Source organism: Lonchura striata, chromosome 19 (genome assembly GCF_046129695.1).
Source record: "Lonchura striata isolate bLonStr1 chromosome 19, bLonStr1.mat, whole genome shotgun sequence".
Lineage (NCBI taxonomy): Eukaryota > Metazoa > Chordata > Aves > Passeriformes > Estrildidae > Lonchura > Lonchura striata.
Genome location: NC_134621.1, coordinates 1,630,852 through 1,646,204, shown reverse-complemented (window position 1 = coordinate 1,646,204; position 15,353 = coordinate 1,630,852). Strand labels below are relative to the sequence as shown.

General features: G+C 54.3%; 1 protein-coding gene across 1 annotated transcript; it reads left to right on the top strand.

Moving 5' to 3' along the window:
• The first annotated feature begins 942 nt into the window (after positions 1–942).
• On the top strand, positions 943–14,120 carry ELAC2 (elaC ribonuclease Z 2). Its single transcript, XM_021542397.2, has 24 exons — positions 943–1,208; positions 1,274–1,324; positions 1,399–1,469; positions 2,445–2,509; positions 3,086–3,143; positions 3,642–3,710; positions 4,214–4,363; positions 4,805–4,863; positions 5,610–5,668; positions 5,745–5,817; positions 6,576–6,688; positions 7,267–7,365; positions 7,559–7,697; positions 7,772–7,857; positions 8,828–8,937; positions 9,155–9,251; positions 9,361–9,499; positions 10,203–10,241; positions 10,392–10,501; positions 10,910–11,009; positions 11,079–11,199; positions 11,400–11,478; positions 12,136–12,280; positions 13,281–14,120. Exons 1-24 carry the CDS (start codon positions 943–945, stop codon positions 13,521–13,523), a joined length of 2,541 nt encoding a protein of 846 aa, XP_021398072.2. The 3' UTR covers positions 13,524–14,120.
• The last annotated feature ends 1,233 nt before the right edge of the window (positions 14,121–15,353 follow it).

The window sequence follows — 15,353 nt, the reverse complement described above, 5'->3', positions numbered from 1 at the left end:
GCATGGAGGCAGTGTGCCCCGAGCCCCAGCTCCAGCTGCACGCCCTCCTGGCTCAGTGGTGTCCCCATCTCTGAGGAGCCATGAGCAGCCTCTGGCAGGCTCCCAGAGCTGTCCCTCAGTGTCCCTCTGTCTTTGGGGGATTCTCTGTGCCTGGGACCAGCATCTTGTGGTTATTGCTTTGCCCTCAGGATCTACTTTCCACTAATTTTGCTCCTTATCTTGATCAGACTGGTTATCTTTGTGAGCCACTAACATACCAAACTCTTCATATTGTCCTGTGCTGTCTTTATAAACCTGCTCTTCTAATAAACCCCAGGCTCCGGGGGATGTTGATAATCAGTGGAACACACAGCAAACAAAGGGAAGCATCGCTATCACCTTGGGGAAATGCCAGAGATAAGGATCCCCCTTGCCTGTGGGTGGGGTCTGGCAGGATATTGCTTTCAAATCTCCCTTGCGGCGTGGCTGATGGTATCTCTGCAGCTGGGTCAGCTCCCCAAACTGCTGCTGTGTGTTATTGGAGCATTCCCGGGCAGGACGGGGAGGTTTCCCTGCAGCCCCGAGGCAGAGCTGCGTTAGCGAGGGCTCACCAGGGGGTTATTGTGTGTGCCCTCTGCACCCTGCAGTGGGGACTGAGCCTTTTGGGGGAATCAGACTGTAATTTAGCATTTCCTATCAAAGTGGAGACCGGACACAGAACCCGGAGCGGATACAAAACCCGGAGCGGACTCCGCCCCGCCCGGCCCGGCATCCCCCGCGCCCCGCCCGCCCGGTCCCGGTGACGCGCCAGCGCCCGGGCAGGACGGCGTCGCCTCGTGGGCGGGGCGGCGGCGCTGTTCCCACTCCCCATTGGTCCGCCGGCATGACGTAACGAGGGGGGCGGGCCTAGAGCGGGAATGCTCGGCTCTCATTGGCCGGCGCGCCGGGCGGGGCGCGGCGCGGATGTGGGCGCTGGCGCGGGCGCTGCCGGCGGGCCGCGCGCTCGCGTGGCGGCGGGCGGGCCCCGGCGGCCGCGCCATGGCCGAGGGCCCCTCAGCGGCGCGGCCGGCGCGGCGGCCCAAGGACGTGCCCCGGCACGTGTGGGCCCGCGAGCGGCGGCGCAGCGCGGGCACGGGCCTGGCGGGGCCCAACACCGTCTACGTGCAGGTGGTGGCGGCCGGCAGCCGCGACGCGGGGGCGGCCGTGTATGTGTTCTCCGAGTTCAACCGGTGAGTGCGCGGCGGGCGGCGGCGGGGCTCGCCGCCGGGCCTGCCCTGACGCCGGTGTTCCCCAGGTATCTGTTCAACTGCGGCGAGGGCACGCAGCGCGCCATGCAGGAGCACAAGTAAGTGTGACAGTGACGGCGACGGCGCGGGGCGAGCGGCGGCGCCGCGCCCGGCTCACCCCCTCTACCCGCAGGCTGAAGATCTCCCACCTGGACAGCATCTTCCTCAGCCGCGTGGCCTGGGCCAACGTCGGGGGGCTGCCGGGTGAGTGCGGGGAGCCCTGGGGCAGGACGCGCTCACTTTGAGGGGAGCAGCTCCTTGGCAGGACATGGTCACTTTGCAGGGAGTCCTCATGCAGAACACGGTCACTTTGAGGGGAGCGGCTCCTTGGCAGGACATGGTTACTTTGCAGGGATCCCTAGGGCAGGACACGGTTACTTTTTGGGGAGCAGCTCTTGGGCAGGATGTGGTCACTTTGCAGGGATCCCTAGGGCAGAACACGGTCACTTTGTGGGGACCCCTCAGGCAGGACACGGTCACTTTGCGGGGACCCTTTGGGCAGGACACGGTCACTTTGCAGGGACCTCTTGGACAGGACATGGTCACTTTGCAGGGATCTCTTGGGTAGGACACGGTCGTTTTGTGGGGAGCAGCTCCCTGGCAGGACATGGTCACTTTGCAGGGACCCCTTGGACAGGACATGGTCACTCTGCAGGGATGTTCCAGGCGTGGGCACAGCAGCGTTGCTGCCTGAGGCTGGGCTGTGCTGAGCACTCCGACAGTGCACACACGTGGTGGGACAGGCCCTGCCAGTCCAGCACGCCTGGCTTCAGATTCCCAAAACCTCCTGAGCAGGAGGTGTTAGTGTTGCCAGCAGGGGTTGAGGCTGGTTTGAGTCCAAAGGAGCAGACAGAAGTTGGTGGGCACTGTGGTGGTCAGTGCAGGATGAGGTTAGGACTGGTGGCTGTGGATCCTGTCCATTAAAATTCTGGATATTTCCAAGAAAATGAGGAGATTAACAGTCTGTTCATATGCCTTGCTCCAGATGAATTTTATTAAGATGTGTATTTTCTTTATCTGTAGAGGAAAGTGACTTGAAACTGCTACAAAATGGAATTCAGGTTCAGTTCTGGTCTTTGTGGAGAGGTCAAGCACTCCTGAACAGAGAAGGATCTTTCTTTTGGCATCTACCAGTGCTTACTGGAGCTGTGCTAAAGCTGTTTCTCTGCTTGCTTCTAGGTATGATTCTCACCCTGAAGGCTATAGGGCTGCAGAGGTGTGTGTTCCTGGGGCCACCAAAGCTGGTAAGTGTGGCAAGGTGCAGAAGGCAGAGCAAACCCTCGAAGTGTTAAAGCTCACCCTGGAATTGGGAGAGCTGCTGGCATAGGGAATCTTTGTGCAGGTGTGAAATGCTGGTCTGAATTAGTGTCAGCCTAAAGGGCTGGCTTGAAATCCACATCTCTTCAGTTACAGGACAGCAGAAATCTTCTGCACCTGCCTTGTGGTCTCGTATCCTGATAAATCAGCTTTTGGGAGAAGGGAAGATCTCTGTTCCTTTGCCTGCTCCCTCCCCATTTTACATTAATGGGAGCTCAGTCTCTGCTCTCCTGTTTGATGTGGTCCTTACCAGCCTAATGCCACGCCTGGACCAGAAGCAATCCTCAGCATTATTGCAGTGATTTCATTTCCTTGCAGTTTCTGCTGACTAACTGCATGGCTGGAGGGGGTGGGGGCAGTGGCTCTTTCCCTTTCTGAAGGCACAGTGCCTGCCAGAGGTGGCACACCTGCCCAGAGCTGTCTGGGCTGCTCACATTGGTCTGACTGGGTGTTTGTCGTGGCACTGCTCGTGCCCTCTCCTGACACTTTTGTCTCTTTTCCAGCAAAACTACTTGAAAGCCATTCGCCTCTTTCCCGGGCCCCTCAAAAGGATGGATTTAGGTATGTGGGTCAGGGATGTGAGGCAAAGGAACTTAGAACTTTTTGTTTCATCTCTAGCCAAGGTTGCATTGCTGAGCAACAGCCTCAGCCTCTGGTTTAGGTCTATTCACAGGATGTTTTAAACATTTCCTTTGCTCTGCTACACTGTTAAACTCCTCACACCAGTGTTTCCAGCTCTGTTTCTGCTCAGGGGATGCCAAGCTGGCTGATTCTCTGAATTTGGTTTTTGGAATTTTGGCATCAGCATTTGGTTTTAAAACACTGAAGGCAGTTTGTTTCCAGAGTCTTCCAGTGAACTTGCTCACCGTGGCATCCTGGGCTGCTCCCTGAGGATGATATAGTTGTTCATTAGGGTTTGCAGTTGGGCAGAAAAAGGGAAGGGGGACGTTCAGCACGTTGTGTTTAAGAAAGACAAAGACACTTTAATGATTCATATCCTTGAAGAGTATGAATCTCTGCCTATGCAATTGTTAATGGTGGTTTTTGATCTCTTCCCAGCTGTGCAGCTGCACACAGAGCCTGAGTACAAGGATGAGACAATGACTGTCTACCAAATCCCTCTGACAGGTGAGCACTGGTGCTGCAGGGGGACAGGGAAGCTCATGCTTAGTAAGCACAACGAAGATTCAAGGAGCAGCTTCTGTTTGCCAGCCTGAGTAAGCAGAGGTTCATTAATTTGCTTTTCTCAGGAGAAGCATCTCATTTAAATAACAAGACCTGCTGAATCAGGGCCTTGGCTTTTTCCTGTAGGTGTGGGTGGATGGAATGACCTGGGAAACATCCCTGGGTTTGGCTTTCTCAGCCAGCTGCAGTTTCTATGCTGGGAACTGTGATACTGAGGGTGCAGCACAGACTGACAGAGTTTAACAGTGTGGGGAGAAGGACTTGGATGAGGGATGGCTCCTGAAATAAGTGATTGAAGAATGCAAGTGCAAGCTAGACCGAGGGGAAGAACTCTGTATCCTGGTGCAGTTTCAACCTGTCATGGAAGAGGGAATGCTACTCATGCTTTTCTTTTATGTTTCTTTGGATTGAGTTATCTTTGTCTGCTTTTAATGGATTTGGGACAGGAAAACCACTGGCTGCTGAAAGTTCATCCCCCCAGAGTCCTGGAGCATCTCCCCAAGGTGGAAATAGCCCTAAAGGGAACACAGGGCCTGGATCCCCGAGGGCTGCACAGCAAAGCCTGGAGGAAGGAAAAGAAAGCCCAAAGACAGCAGGTGAAACACATGGGATGGCCTTTTTAACTTGAATGAGATGAAGCCAAACTAAGGATAGGAATTTGTCCTCTGAGCTGTTTACTGTCTGAAGGTGAGGTTGGTAGAGAAGCTCAGTTGGAAGGTTCCATGAAACATAAAGTGTCCTGGTACTTTGGAAGTCCCTGTAGTAGTTTGCTTCTGGTGGGGGTAGATGCTCCAACCTTTGTAATTGAGTTACAGGTGCATGATGGGCTGATTAGTTTTCAGTCTTGGGCTTTAATTTGGGTTCCTGTATTTGAAGCCATGGGCTCTCTGGCCTTGGGTGTTCATAACATTTTGCTGCTGGGCTCCAAGTTAAGTGGATAGTGTTCCTGTGAATTCTTTAGCAAGTTTTGGCATGTTTTGTTTTTAAGAAAAGCGATAGTGAGTGGTGATATTTAATAGTCTTGCTTTGTTTTACAGGTGATGAGCAGAAATGTGCAAGGAAGCATCCTGACCTGGTGACAGCTTTTCTTTGTAAAGTAAGTTTGGACACAGGGTCTCTAAACTGACACAACAGATGAGAGAATAAAACAGAGTATTTCAGGAGGGAGGGACATACAGTAATCATCTATAACAAGAGGATGAGCTGGGTTGGAAGAGACCTTAAAGATCATCTCATTCCATGCCCCTATGGGCAGGGACACCTTCCACTATATCAGGTTGCTCCAAGCTCCTTCCAGCCAGACCTTGGACACTTCCAGGGTTGAACCATCCAGTTCTGGCTACTTCTGGCTGCCCAAAATTTAAAACATATTGAGGGCACTGTCCAACCATTTCTTAAACACTGGCAGGCTTGGAGCATTGGCCACCTTCTGTAAGGAAATGTTTCCTAATGTCACCTTGCTGCAGGGATTTGGAGACAGCATTTTCAAGTGGGGCTTTGAAGCTCTAATGTGTTTCTGCTTTTCAAGTGTCAGAGCTGCTGTAGCACAAGTAGGGATGTGTAAAACTGGAGGTGTTTTTCAGAACCCAGCAGTGTTGGCAGTGTAGAGGCTCCATTCCTGTTTAACCCTCAGAGGAGGGGAGAGGGGAGCAAGAAGCAGCAGCCTGATGCTGGGGAACAGAGAGTCCAGAAAAGCCTTTTTGGGGTAAATTGGAACAGTGGAACTGAAAAGGGACAAAACATTCCCTTGGTTTGTGGAGAAGCTCTTAAGCTGGCAGTACATGATTTTGTGTCGTGCCCTCTTTATTTGGGTGATAATTAATTGTGTTGGACTCTTGGCAGGTTCACCCCAGGAAGGGGAAATTCCTCGCAGCTAAAGCCCAGGAGCTGGGCCTGCCAGTGTGAGTATGAGAGCCCAGCCTGGGGCACGGGGCAGCAGGAGCAGGCAGCTAAATGTTTCTGTGGCCTTGTTCTCAGGGGAACTCCAGCCATCCTTCCCATCATTACAGCTCTCAAAAATGGGGAGAGCATCACGTTTGAAGGCAAAGAGGTAAGCTGTGCCTGTGCTTCTGTTGTGGCTTTGCCACTCTCCCTCCTTCAGTGGGCTGCCAGGGTGACAATTTATTGTGCAGAATGCCTGCCAGTACATTCTGGGGCTGTTGGGGTGGTGACCAGGGAATGACCTCCTGTGTGGGTATGGCTGGGTGTTTGCTGTTTGGCAGAGCTGCTTCATCTCCCTTTCCCAAAACTGGTGAAGGTCTAGGAGTGAGCTGGTGGAGTTAATCCTGCATTGTTTAAATCTGGGGATTGAATGCCTGTGTAGTCATCAGTCCCTCCTTACCCTGTTTGCACCTCTGACACCAGAAGGAACTCAGCAGTTCTGGGGTACAGGGTCTGGATCTCTCAAACACTGAAGTGAGAGGCAGAGCCAGCTCTGGTCATGGCCCAGGTGATCTGCAAGTGAAGGTCCAGACCTGGGAGACAGGATCAGCACATCTTTGTGCCACAAGAATTTTATAAGGCCTTTTTTTCCTTACACATGCTTTAACTATCATCTGAAGCTGCTGAAATTCCCCTCCTTGGGTTAGGCTGTGGTTTCTCTGAGCCAGGGTTGGGATTTGCTGTTACCCACGTTTGATTTTGCTGTGTAATGAGAGCAGCAGGAGCCCCAGAGCTGCCCTGGCTGGGTGCACTGAGCACTGGCAGGGGCTGCTGGGCTCTGTCTGACGAAGGAGTCGGACACAGAGGTGCAGGGAGGGCTGTGTGTGCAGGCTGGCTGTGGTGTGACCACTGTGTATCTGCCTGCAGCTCTTTCCTGAGGAGCTGTGCACCCCCACTGACCCAGGCCCCGTGTTCCTGGTGCTGGAGTGTCCCCACGAGGGCTTTGTGGATGCTGTCTGTGACAACGAGACCTTCCGAAGGTAGGGCTGGGCCACCTGCAGTGTGTGGGGAAGGACACCTGTGCTGAGTTTTGCTCTTCTTCTAGCCTAGGTGTGCTGTTTCTCCTGGCTGGTGTCTGAGCTCTCTGGCACCATTCAGGAGCTTGAGATGCAAGAAAGGATTGGTGGTGCATTTTGGGGCTTTTAGGAAAGGCAGGACCTGTGGGTTGCTGTGACTGCCACGGGCCTGTTTTCCCTTCAAGGACCTCCAGAGCAGGAATGTGCCCTGGTCTCTTCCTGGGAAGCAGTGGAGGCTGCTGCTTCCCTGGCTGCTGCACGTGACAACTCTGTAGGGCTTGTGCAGAAGCATTTGGGCTTCTGGAGGCTCTGCAGACGTTGCTGATGGAGGAGTTGCCCTGTGGGGGACAGTGGAGGTGTCAGCAAACACTGGCCTGAGCTTGTGGCTTGGGTGATGCAGTGCCTGGGGCTCCAGAGATGTGCTCTGAAAATAAATCCCTGCTCTGCCTGCCTCAGGGGGCATCTCTGGTAGCACAAAGTGGGAGAGGATGCCAGGCCATGCACTGGAGCACAGATGTTCTTTCTGTTTGTGTGTGTCCCAGGTACCAGGAGGGAGTTGCTGAGCACCAGGTGGCCTTGGTTATTCACATGACCCCCGAGGCAGTGCTGCGGGACAGCCGCTACCAGCAGTGGATGGAGAGGTACATGTCCTGTGCTCCCTGGGCTCCTGCCTCTGGGCAGCAGTCTGTTCTGCTGGTGCACATCTCTGTTCTGAAGTAAAGAGCTCTAAAAAGAGAGCTCTGCTGGCTCAGGTGAGGTTTTTAGCTCAGGTGTGCACACATGTCCAGTTCTAAGGTGAGGCTGAAGCTGTTGAGCACTTTTGTCCTCTGACAGATTTGGGCCTGGCACTCAGCACTTGGTGCTCAATGAAAACTCCTCTGCTGTGCACAACCCACGCAGCTACAAGATCCAAACTCAGCTGAACCTCATCCACCCGGAGATCTTCCCTCTGCTCACCACCTACCAGAGCAAGGTAATCCAGGCTCTCCTTGCCCTGTGCCTGCTGCCCTCAGCAAAGGCTGTGTCTCACACCACCTCCTCCCTCAGGAAGCAGAGGCTGTGTGCCCTGTGCCCATCGTGCGAGGGGAGTGCCTCCTGAAATACCACCTCAGGCCACAGCAGGAGTGGCAGAGGTCAGTGGGAATCTCTTTCTTTCCAGGTTTTGGGTGTTGGCTTGAAGCAGCTTTTTGGTGACTGTGCCAGGATCCCCTGTAGGTCCTTTCTGGTGGCTGTCCTAGGGGAACTTTTGAGGGCTGTGTCCTTGCCCCTGAAAGTCTCAGACCAGGTGTAGCACATGGAGGAGTGAGCCACTTAAGACAACACCTGGCCAGTGCTTTGGAATGTTGTTTCTGTCCCTTGCTCCTGTAGCCTTGTGGTCCTTTGTCCTTTGCTGTGCACCCAGCTGTGGCAGAGCAGACAGGGGCAGGGAGAGAGTTTTTGGGGAGCCCAGGGAGGGTCTTACCTTCTGAAGAGCTAGAGGGCCAGAGGTTTAAAGCTGAAAGCTCCAGGTGGTTAAACAGTTACCAGCTTTGCTCCTGTGGCCTGGTGGGCAAATGGGTGAAGCTGCTCAGTGAGAGCCTGGAAGTCCAGGGACCACAGGAGGCAAGGGGATTTCAGCCAGCATGGCTCAGATTTCTGTCCTTGTTGGGCACAACAAGAGGATGCAGGTACTAAGAAGAGTTTAAGTTTTTCTGTTGAGGTAACTGAAAACCCGTAGTGCTGCACATGCTCTGAAGCAGGCTCAGAACACACGTTTCTTACACTTCTCACTGATGCCTGGATCCCTTTAGGTGTCTGCTCCTCTTGCAGGACCTTCTGTGCTGCTTTGCAGAGCCCTCTAGTGCCTGGCAGCTCTGGATGGGATGAAGTGCTATTGCAGGAGCTTCTCCACTTTGGAATTATCATTTCTGTGCCTGGCTCAGCCCAACCAGGCCTTTTTGGCACATGCCACACTCGTGGATGTGCCTTCTCCAACCCCTCAAAACAGAGCATTTATCCCCTTGTTGTAAGGCTGTTTTGTCACAGGAATTTGGCACTTTGCTCTGAAAAGGGCTGCTTCAGTTCCTGCCCTGCCCCATCCTGATAGGTGGCCTGTTGTTGCAGAGATGCTGTGACTGTCTGTGACCCTGATGAGTTTGTCAGTGAGGCCTTGGATCTCCCTGACTTCCAGACCCGCGTGAAGGAGTGCAAAGAGAGCCTGTCTGCTGTTCCAGGTACAGATCAGCAACTTAGCTTGGATCAGAGTGGTGGAAAATAGGATCTCTTGGTGGCCCACTGCTTCAGAGCCCAGGTGAAGCTGTGAAGTGGTGGGGCTTGTTCTGCCTTCCCTTGAGGGGGCAGAAATGCCTGGGCTGGTGAATTAGATGGTGTCTGAGTGGGCAACACGTGGAGAACATTTGCCTCCAAATCCTTGTTGTCTGTTTTCTCTAGGAAATGTGGGTGCTTATCCTGAAATTGTGTTCTTGGGGACAGGATCTGCGATTCCAATGAAAATCCGCAATGTCAGTTCCACGCTGGTGAATACCAGGTAAAGCCCCGTGCTCTGTGATCTCTGCCTTCCAGCCCCAAGGATCCCCTCCCTGCCCTGCCCAGAGCTCTTAGAGCAGCTGCTGGATGTCTCTGTCACCTCTCACCAGTGCCACCCGCTCCCTGCTCCTGGACTGTGGAGAAGGAACTTTTGGACAGCTCTGCCGCCACTATGGAGAGCAAGTTGACCAAGTGCTGTGCAACCTGGTGGCTGTGTTTGTGTCCCACATGCACACGGATCATCACTCGGTGGGTTCAGGCTGAGGGAAGGGGCTCTGTGCAGCTCTGCTCTGTTCAGAGCTGCCTGGCTAGCTCCAGCTGATCAATGTGGGCTGTCCTTCAAACGAGGCTCCATTTTCTTCATGGTGGAAAAAGCTCATTCTCTATTCACGTCTCCTTTTTATGCAGTTTTACATATTTAAAAAATATTTTTACATGTAAAAATATTTTCTGTGGGACTCCAATTAGTTAGTAGTTTTCTTGCCAATTACTTTTATAGGTTAGTAACAAGTTGTTATTCTGTATTGGTCACCATTCAATACAGAATAACATATGACATATGACACACATATACACTCTGGTGTATATGTGCAGCGAAGTTATTTGTGAAAGATAATTTTGATTTTTCTATCTAAAGGTACAAAACCAGTTTATGTAGGTGCAAGTTGTTTTTTTTACCCAGGAAAATGGGTAACAAATGGCTCACAATAGGATTGCATTCAGATGGGAATTTGAAAAGTGCTAGCTTTGAAGCCTTTCTCTGTGATTTTTCTACCTTGCTGCAACAGCCCCGCTCTGCATTCCTCTCTTCATTCACTGCCCAGGCACTACTGAATCTGTGTTTCTGACCCCTCTCCCTCCTTGTTTGTTCTGCCTGGGCTTGCAGAGCTGTGCAGGCTCTGCTGCCCTGAGTCCCCAGACAGTTCTGACTGCCCCTGTGTTCCCTTTGCAGGGGCTGGTGAATATTCTGATGGAGCGGAGGAGAGCTTTTGTAAGTAACCTCTCTGCTCCTGAACGTGGCTTGGGGTGAGGGGAGGGCAACTTCAGAGTCGTGGAGAAGTACCAGCCTTTCCCTAGCACTTTTCTCTCTGATTTGGTGTACATCTAGTACTGATTTTTGCCCCTGCCTTTGCTTTTGCAGGCAGCCCTGGGTCAGGCTTTCAGCCCTCTGTTTCTGGTAGCACCTGAGCAGATCATGCCTTGGCTGCACGAGTACCACAACCACTGTGAGGAGATTCTTGGAGACATCAAGTGAGTGTTCTGTGTGGAGAAATGTCCTTGGTCTTTATTCAAGGCAACCTCATCCATTCCCCCAGCCCTTTGTGGAGGTGGTTCTGGCTCCTTCCACTGCCTGTAGAACAAGGATATGCAGTCTGCAGAGGGCAGGATAGGGTTTGTCACTCAGCTCTGCTGCTTTATAGAGGTTTATGTGCAGGCTTCCTTTTGCTGTAGGAAAGGGAGTTGGGCAAGTAGAAGAAAGAGTATTTGATAGTGGGGTAGAAGTGATTGGGTGAGTTGCTGGGGCCCCAATGAAAGCAAGAGGTAATGGAGATCACCAAGGCACTGAACTGAGACTGAGGAGCAGGATAAATTGGCTGCTTGAAGAGAAGATCAGGTTTTATTTTGTACCTGTCCTTAATTATCTGCTCTTCCTCACAGAATGATTCCTTCTCAGTCTCTTGTGAAAGGCTGTGAGAACATCAGACCCAAGGCCAAGGAGTTTGTGAGCTCTCTGTTAGAGAGCTACGACCTGGCTGAGGTGAGTTCCTGAGCTGGGGGCTCCATGGCTGGAGGGGACCTGGACTCTAACACTTGTGTCCTTGTTCAGTTTCAGACCTGTGAAGTCCAACACTGTAAAAATGCTTTTGCATGTTCAGTGATCCACAAGTCTGGCTGGAAAGTAGTTTATTCTGGTGATACAATGCCCTGCATGGCCTTAGTGCAAATGGGTAGGTAACCAAGCCCTCTGCTTGAAGAATCTCTTGGAGAAAGGTCTCCATCTGTCAGGAACCAAAGTGGGCACCCCCAAACCTTTGGTGCTGTGTCTGCCACACACAGCGAAGGACTGAGGAGGGACAGGAAGGCTCCTGTGGGCAGTTGGGCTGGTCAGTCTTCAGCTGGAGATTGAATTATGTGATTGTTTGCACAGGGAAGAATGCCAACCTGCTGATCCACGAAGCCACGCTGGAAGATGGCATGGAAAAAGAAGCTATAGAGAAGACCCACAGGTGGGATGTGTTCTGCTGGCTGTCTCTGTTAGGAAGGGAAAGGTGCACAGCTGGCTGTGGTCCTTAGAGCTAGTGCTGAAGGGTCCAAGTCCTCTCAAAGCTTCTGGTGTGCAGAGCTCTTCTACACTAAAGATGGGGTGTTGGTCATTGCAGCAGCTCTGAAACCATCACAGCTCCTCCTAACATCCCCAAAACAAGTGGGGCAAGCTTTCAAGCAGACATGGGCTGGTCTGTTTGTAGAGTTACCAAAGGGAAAGACCCTCTGCATGGGTCTCACATGGGTTACATCCTGGGACTAAGCTCAGGAGGCAGAAGAGTCATTTTACCCCCACACTCACTGAGAGCACTGCAGCCAGGGATTCCACGTGCTGCCCAGGCAAACGTGGGAGGCTGAGAGCAGCTCCTCGTCTGAGCCTGTTGGCACCACTGGGCCAAGTGCCTGTCCCCAGCTTTTGGAGCTCTTAAATGCCAGGCTGCAACCATTGCAGCTGCGTTCCTGCACTCAGGGTTGTGTGCAAGTCAGAGAATTGCCACCGGCTCGGGCTGCCCGAGGGAGAGGGGCCTGTGCCCGTGAGCTCACTCGGTGTGCTGTGACCCTGGCTGCAGGGCAGCAGTAGCTGCCAGCCTGGCCGTGACCAGGGCGTGTTCCCTTTGCAGCACAACCTCCCAGGCCATCCAGACTGGGATGAAGATGAATGCAGAGTTCATCATGCTCAATCACTTCAGCCAGAGGTACGCCAAGATCCCGCTGTTCAGCGAAGACTTCAGCGACAAGGTCGGCATTGCCTTTGACCATATGAGGGTAAGTTGGGAGCTTGGGGCCAAACCTGGAAACAGTGTCTGTGTTATTTTGGGATGGCTGCTGATTAATTAAATGCTTCTCTTGTACTGTGTCAATACTCCATCTCAGAATCTAGAAACTTCTTATAAAGTGAGGGAAGTTGGACTGGACAAAACGCAGATCGAGCTAATATGGTTAATGTTACATTCTTCTTTTATTGTCTTTAAGACAGTAGTTTATATACACTTTAATATAGTTTACAAATTGTGACCACACTATTATTAGTCAGCAAACATTGTTTGTTTTTGCTTTAAGGTGGCCAGCGCTTCACACTGTTGACTTACACTAATTCACACTCGGACATTTCATTACTTTGTAGTCACCTTAACATAATTTCTAACTGCACTACAACTATTTTCTTACTGCGTCAGGTGCTTTGAAGGCCTCACCGAGGCCCACATCTGAAGCCTAAACTAAGAGAGCAGCTCAGCTCTTACTTTGAATACACAAATCGTGTCCTCTCTCTCTCAGAAATCCAGTAACATCCAGAGAATCCTGAAGAGCAGGCTCTGAAATAGCTCCTTTAACTGCTGGCAGCAGGATCCCTGTGCCACCCTTTCCCCACATTGGTGTGAGACAGGTGCTGATGGCCCTCAAATCCAGCTCTTCAACACTCTGGGTACTTTCCTCATGTCACCTCAAGTTTGTGCTGGCTACTCCCAGCCAGAAAACTGAATTTTGCTTTCATTCCCATCCCAACTGATGAGCTGCTCCAACGGCTTTCTGTAGCAGATATCTGGGAGACAAAAGCTGGCTGAAGGCACTCATGGCATTGAGGGCAGCTCATAGTCAGAATTTATACTGTGCCACAGCATTTCTGTGAAGGAAATGTCAACTCTTGGAGGTCAGGGCTGCTGGGTGCAGGTGCTGCACACAGGAAGGGTGCACAGGCCAAAGGCAAGGGGAAGCAAGGAAATCAAACAGCAGTCCCCACACAGGAGCTCCTGTGCTTGTGTTTCAGGTGCGTTTCGGGGACTTCCCGGCCATCCCGAAGCTGATCCCGCCCCTGAAGGCTTTGTTTGCAGACGACATAGTGGAGATGGAGGAGAGGAAGGAGAAGCGCGAGATGCGGCTGCTGAAGGAGACTGCCCTGGTCCTGGACAAACTCACCAGGGGGGACAGCACGGAGGCAGCGTGCCAGAAAAGAAAACAAGCCAAGAACCATCAGGAACTGCCAGACAAGAAGCTTAAAACAGTCAACTGAGAGGGACAAGTGCTGTGCTGTGAGAGAGGAGCCTGGCTCTGTGCAGGCCTCCAGCACCACGGGACGGGGGCTGGCCTGGCCAGCTGGGCTTGCTTGGTCACCATGGATCTCCCTGGGCTGCAGCTCCGGTGGGTTGTCAGCAGCACTGCTCCTTGTGCAGACAGGATCTGCCCACAAAGCTCCTGTTCTGAGGGCTCACCAGTCCGTGGGGCAACTCTTTTAACCAGACCTTCTCTCTGAACTGTTTTAATTTTGGGGTTTATGCAACGAGGTATTGATAATGTAACAGCAGCAGGTGTGACCTGTGCAAGAGATCAGGTGTGAGAGGCCCTGGAGGGCCATGGGTTTGCCAGAAGAAGGTGAGCATGTCTCAGCTGGTTATGCCACCCTTCACTATCAGAACCCAGGTGATAGGAGGAAAATTAACAGTAAAATGGGACCCAATTTTAGGGTTTTAGATTAAATCAGGGGTGAGAATACATCTGTGCATCGGTGTTCCCATTTTATTTTGGTTTTCTCTGCTGGTTTTTTGTTTCAAAAGATCAGTTTTCCAAACCCTTTTAGAATCTGAATAAACCACTTGCCATCTGCCAGAAAGCCGTGTTGTGTCAGGATCACTAATGAGGAAACAAAAAACCTGGATTTCTCTGGTGAGCCCATCAGGTCTGGATCATGCTGGAGCCTTGTGGCTGTGGTTGTCCTTGAGCAGATTCTGGTTCTGGATGCAGGGGACAGAAAAGTGGCACAACCGACGGAGTGGGGCTGGGACCGGCGGAGCGGGGCTGGGACCGGCGGAGAGGGGCTGGGACCGGCCCAGGGAGGCTGGGACCGGCGGAGCGAGGCTGGGACCGGCGGAGGGAGGCTGGGACCGGCGGAGAGAGGCTGGGACCGGCGGAGCGGGGCTGGGACCGGCGGAGCGGGGCTGGGACCGGCGGAGAGAGGCTGGGACCGGCGGAGCGGGGCTGGGACCGGCGGAGCGGGGCTGGGACCGGCGGAGCGAGGCTGGGACCGGCGGAGCGGGGCTGGGACCGGAGGAGCGGGGCTGGGACCGGCGGAGCGGGGCTGGGACCGGAGGAGCGGGGCTGGGACCGGCGGAGCGGGGCTGGGACCGGCGGAGCGGGTCTGGGACCGGCGGAGAGAGGCTGGGACCGGCGGAGCGGGGCTGGGACCGGCGGAGCGGGGCTGGGACCGGCGGAGGGAGGCTGGGACCGGCGGAGCGGGGCTGGGACCGGCGGAGCGGGGCTGGGACTGGAGGAACGGGGCTGGGACCGGCGGAGCGAGGCTGGGACCGCCCCCGCATCCCGGGAGATTCCCGGGCAACGGCGGCCGCTCCTCGCAAACACTCCCCGGAGCCGGGCGGATGGAGGCGGAGGGGGACCCCGGGATGGCGGGGCTGGAGCCCCGGGCGGAGCCGCCCCGGGAGGAGCCGCCGGAGGAGCGGCTGGCGCGGCTGGCGGCGCGGGCGCTGGCGCTGCCCGCGGGGCGCGGCGCGGCGGGGCCGGCGCTGCGCGGCTTCGTGCGGGGCGCGGCGGGGCCGGCGCTGCTCGCCTGGCGGGGCCCGGCCGGCCGGCTGGAGCTCAGCCCCGGGCCGCCCCCGCCGCCGCCCGGCGCCGGCAAAGCGCTGTTCTTCCTCCGGCCGCCCGCGGCCGGCCCCGGCGCCGCCGAGCTGCTGTGCGGGGACCTGCCCGCAGAGCCCCTGCCGCACTTCGCCGCGCTGGTGGAGCAGGTAAGGGGGAAAGCGGCGCCGGGGGCTGGAGAGCCCGGTGGGACCTCCTAAATCCTCAGTACGTGGGCTCTGGGCGTCTCACGGTGCGCTCCGTGGGGGAGGAC